The sequence below is a fragment of the Penaeus chinensis genome, chromosome 8 (assembly GCF_019202785.1).
Source record: "Penaeus chinensis breed Huanghai No. 1 chromosome 8, ASM1920278v2, whole genome shotgun sequence".
NCBI lineage: Eukaryota > Metazoa > Arthropoda > Malacostraca > Decapoda > Penaeidae > Penaeus > Penaeus chinensis.
In genome coordinates this window covers 23,858,900-23,863,899 of record NC_061826.1, presented here as the reverse complement: position 1 = coordinate 23,863,899, position 5,000 = coordinate 23,858,900, and the positions used below count along the sequence as shown (strand labels likewise).

Genomic DNA, 5,000 nt, shown 5'->3' with positions numbered 1-5,000 from the left:
AAATGCATTTTTTTTTTCTTTTTACCATAATGCATTTTCGACAATACTTTTTATCACTAGTAATGCACTGTTGGGAGTAGAACTAATAATAAAGAAGAAGAAAAAGATGAAGAAGAAGAAGAAGAAGAAGAAAACGGGTAGATCTAGATGAGCAAGTACTCAGCAGTTCCTCCTCCAATGTTTCTATGACACAGACACCAGCCTCCAGAGAAAACGCAAAGGCCCCAAGACAAATCCCCGCCTTCCCTGCATGTGCACAGCTTTTAATCTCATGCAGTATGAATAGATTGGTATATAAACATATATATGTACGTATAGATACATATATGAATGTGTGTGTAGGTATTTCTTATTGTATATATGTATATATATATATATTTTTCTTCATATATATATATATATATATATATGTATATATGAATATATATACATATATATATACATATATTTATTTATTTACACACACACACATATGTGTGTATGTATGTATATATATGTATATGTATATATATATATATATATATATATATATATATATATATATATATATACACACGTGTGTGTGTGCGGGATGGTGGTGTAAATATAAATATATATATAAATATATATATATATATATATATATACATATATATATATATATATATATATATATATATATATATATATATATATACACGTGTGTGTGTGCGGGATGGTGGTGTAAATATAAATATATATATAAATATATATATATATATACACATATATATACACACACATATAAATATTGTATACATTTAGCTAACAGCTTAACACAGCTTTCTAGTTGCACATTTATCATATCCATAATCATATTTCAAGTATTTATGTTTCAGTCTGTATTCGTGTGAGATATATGTACGTGAGGGGCGGGGGTGATGTACAGTTGAGCTACATCGGTGTAGCTTATGGTAGGGCGTTCTTGCAGGGATGATTAAAACAGACATTGTGCCACTAATACTCCTTATTTCAAGAATGGAATGCAGAGACTGAAACACGATTATCATCGCCACAAAGGAAATATATAAAAAATGGACAATAATAAATGCATATTATATATTTTACTTGATTTTGTTTTACAAAAATAATGTCGATTTGTATATTAATATAATTCTGTTACTATAAATATATTACTACAGGCATATGAATCTCCACAAAAATAAAACTTTTCTATCTTCTTAATCTAAATCATTTACCTAAATCTATTCCACCGCCGCTTATGGACATCAAATGACATTCACAAGGATTTTAAGGCAACAGTTGGTGTTAACTATGTATGCCTTAAAGCTATGGCAAGTTTTTTTGTTTTTTTTTGCTATACATATCTACTAACTAATTGGCACTATATCTATTGGCTTTACATCACACAGAAACACACCTACAACATTCGTTTTACAGTAGATGAGACACATGGCGAATTTTGGCTTGGAAAATGTAGTAAATAATTCATAACAATAGCCCATAAATAAACCGACGTTAAATATAGAGCACCTGATTTTTTAAGTCCGATAACTTCTTTGTATAACTGACATACTTCAATTTAACGGTTTTCTAACGGAAACATTGCTACTTCCTGCCGTACCCTGAGCCCTGACCCGTGCTGCCACCAAAGATGCTCCCACCAGTATTCTGTTGTCCTCCATAACCGCTGCTGCCACCTTTATTTCCCTGCCCTCCATACCCGTTGTTATTATTCTGTTGTCCTCCGTATCCACTGTTGTCGCTCTGTTGCCCACCATATGCATTATTGTTACCCTGTTGTCCTCCGTAACTGCTGTCATCATTTTGTTGCCCCCCGTACCCATTATTATTGCCCTGCTGCCCTCCGTAGCCACTGTCCTGTTGCCCTCCGTAGCCACTGTCCTGTTGCCCTCCGTAGCCACTGTCCTGTTGCCCTCCGTAGCCACTGTCCTGCTGCCCTCCGTAGCCACCGCCATTATTTCCTTGAGGGTACTGAGCTTCGCCCTCATACCTGAAATGTCAAGTGGGAAGGGAAAGTTTCAATTCACAGTTCAAACAATGAATAAAAAAATCGAGATTGGTAGAAGTGTGTGTGGTTTATATATGTGTGTGTGTGTGTGTGTGTGTGTGTGTGTGTGTGTGTGTGTGTGTGTGTGTGTGTGTGTGTGTGAAAATAAGTGATCCAGAACCTTATTACCCGCATATTTCGATTTCTTATTATTAATATTGTTTTCTCCATACCTAACATCTGCAACAAAACCGTTCTCATGGTCGGCGGTATAAGTGACGATCTGTGTCCTCCCGTCGGGCAAGAGAACCCGGTACTCCCCGGTCACTACGTTTCCGTCAGATGACTCTGACTGTGAGAAATCATTGCCGGTGTACTGGTCGTTGACGGCGTAGTCAAAACCGTATGGCATCCCCTGAAAGCAGATCAATTCTGAGTTGCGCAGGAGAAAAGAGAAGTTCAGATGCATCACTTTGTTTGGATTATGATATCAAAGTATAACAGGCAGTAATTACTACCTTCATATGCTGCTGTTCTCCGTATCCATTTCCGCCGCCGGTATTTGGTTGATCTCCGTATCCAGTGTTACCTCCATTCTGTTGGCCCCCATATCCATCGCTGCCTCCATTCTGCTGGCCCCCATATCCACCGCCGCCTCCATTCTGCTGGCCCCCATATCCACCACTGCCTCCATTCTGCTGGCTTCCATATCCCCCACTGCCTCCATTCTGCTGGCCCCCATATCCACCACTGCCTCCATTCTGCTGGCCCCCATATCCACCGCTGCCTCCATTCTGCTGGCCTCCATAACCAGTGTTGCTAACTCTATTCTGCTTACTTCCAAAACCATTTCCCCCACCGTTGTTTTGGCGCCCTCCATACCTGCTTCCTCCGTTATTATTCTGCCTGCCACCTAAGCTGTTCGCATTTTGTCTTTGGCCATAACCATTTTGGGATTGCTGGGGAGCACCATAATTCTGGGACGGCTGTTCAGGTGCTCCATAACTTTCAGAAGGCTGCTGCTGCTGTGGTGTTCTGTAATTCTGAGAGGGCTGCTCAGGGGCTCCATAGCTCTGTGACGGCTGCTGTTGCTGAGGTGTCCCATAGCTCTGTGACGGCTGCTGTTGCTGAGGTGTCCCATAGCTCTGTGACGGCTGCTGTTGCTGAGGTGTCCCATAGCTCTGTGACGGCTGCTGCTGCTGAGGAGTTCCATAGCTCTGTGACGGCTGCTGCTGCTGAGGTGTCCCATAGCTCTGTGACGGCTGCTGCTGCTGAGGAGTTCCATAGCTCTGTGACGGCTGCTGTTGCTGAGGTGTCCCATAGCTCTGTGACGGCTGCTGTTGTTGAGGTGTCCCATAGCTCTGTGACGGCTGCTGTTGCTGAGGTGTCCCATAGCTCTGTGACGGCTGCTGCTGCTGAGGAGTTCCATAGCTCTGTGACGGCTGCTGCTGCTGAGGTGTCCCATAGCTCTGTGACGGCTGCTGCTGCTGAGGTGTCCCATAGCTCTGTGATGGCTTCTGCTGCTGAGGAGTTCCATAGCTCTGTGAGGGCTTCTGTTGCTGAGGAGTTCCATAGCTCTGTGATGGCTTCTGCTGCTGAGGAGTTCCATAGCTCTGTGAGGGCTTCTGTTGCTGAGGTGTCCCATAGCTCTGTGACGGCTGCTGTTGCTGAGGAGTTCCATAGCTCTGTGACGGCTGCTGCTGCTGAGGTGTCCCATAGCTCTGTGATGGCTGTTGTTGCTGAGGAGTTCCATAGCTCTGTGACGGCTGTTTTTGCTGTGGAGTGCCATAACTCTGAGAGGGCTGCTCCTGCTTACTAGGTGAGCCATAGGTTTGTGAAGGCTGTTGCTGAGGAGCCCCATAAGTCTGAGAAGGACTCTGACAGGAAAAGAATCTTATTTTCAAATACGCTGCCTGTAACATGCCTTTCAGATGTCTTATATTTAACGAATATATTACTGCATTGACTTAGAGTTACATGACTTTAATATGTATTTTATTTTACTATGAAAAGGCCTATAATGTCTAAAGTACCTTGAGACGAAAGAAACACAATGTAGAGAAATATAGAATAAACTGGACACGCATGCTATGAAAAACGAGATTTTTCAATGACTCATACAAATACATTATAAACATGCTAAACTACTCTTGACAAAATAGAATGTGACACATTCATGTTTTGTAGGCCTACACACGCATGTATTATTATGAGATATGTAGTTGGAGTGAAGACAACAAAAAAGAGTGAATTAAAAGTGATTTAACTGGTTACAGTTGATAATTCTAATCACTCACCTTCACTGATGCCTGTCTTAAACAAGTACCTGCTTATAAATCTATTCGTGTATTGAGGAAGGTGTGGGATATGAAGATGAATAATGTAAAATTCGCACCCAGACCTATTCTTATATTTCCATGTGTTACGTAACTCATTAGTAACGGTTGTGCAATCACCGTCATAGTTTTATTTTCTGAATGAATTCGTTACATGATCCTTCGGATGGTAATTAGTATCTACTGATTATTCATTTGTCTATTTCAGTATTTAGTGAAGCTGCTATCATAGGATTCTGAAATACTGAAACGTACCAAAGATTTCCGCATTCTAATCAACTTCTCGAAGATCTTATAAAGATCAGAAATTGACTATTTGAATCGTGTCTAAAAAAAAAAAAAAAAAGAAAACAAAATGGCAAAGAAAAGTAGAAAATTATCTTTCGGCGTAATCTCACCGGATATTGTTCAGGCACAATATCACTGAAAAACATCATTGTGACGCAATGATATGATTCTATAATAATTTGCATAATAAGTTGAAGCGCGAAGCTGACCCTTTGGGCAACCCACCTGGCTGTTCCTGGAGGACTGGGGTGCGTCGTATGTCTGTGAAAGAGTCGGTGTCTGTTGTGGTGTGCTATATGTCTGACTTACAGTCTGGGTCTGACCCCTGCTGGGCTGTCCGTACGTCTGTGTCTGCTGCGAGGGAGCGCCGTAGGACTGGCCCGGGG

At 41.3% G+C, this 5,000-nt stretch overlaps 1 protein-coding gene across 1 annotated transcript in view; it reads right to left on the bottom strand.

The window, feature by feature from the left end:
- Positions 1-1,063: 1,063 nt before the first annotated feature.
- The window catches only part of LOC125028140 (pro-resilin-like), a 16,856-nt gene continuing 12,919 nt past the window's right edge, over positions 1,064-5,000 (bottom strand). The window contains exons 2-5 of the mRNA XM_047617496.1: positions 4,840-5,000; positions 2,509-3,867; positions 2,224-2,405; positions 1,064-1,993 (exon numbers count right to left, since the gene is read on the bottom strand). The exon at positions 4,840-5,000 is cut by the window's right edge and continues 283 nt beyond it. Of these exons, the coding sequence (XP_047473452.1) occupies positions 1,588-1,993; positions 2,224-2,405; positions 2,509-3,867; positions 4,840-5,000 (2,108 nt within the window). The 3' untranslated portion in view covers positions 1,064-1,587. The remainder of the gene's footprint in view (positions 1,994-2,223; positions 2,406-2,508; positions 3,868-4,839) is intronic.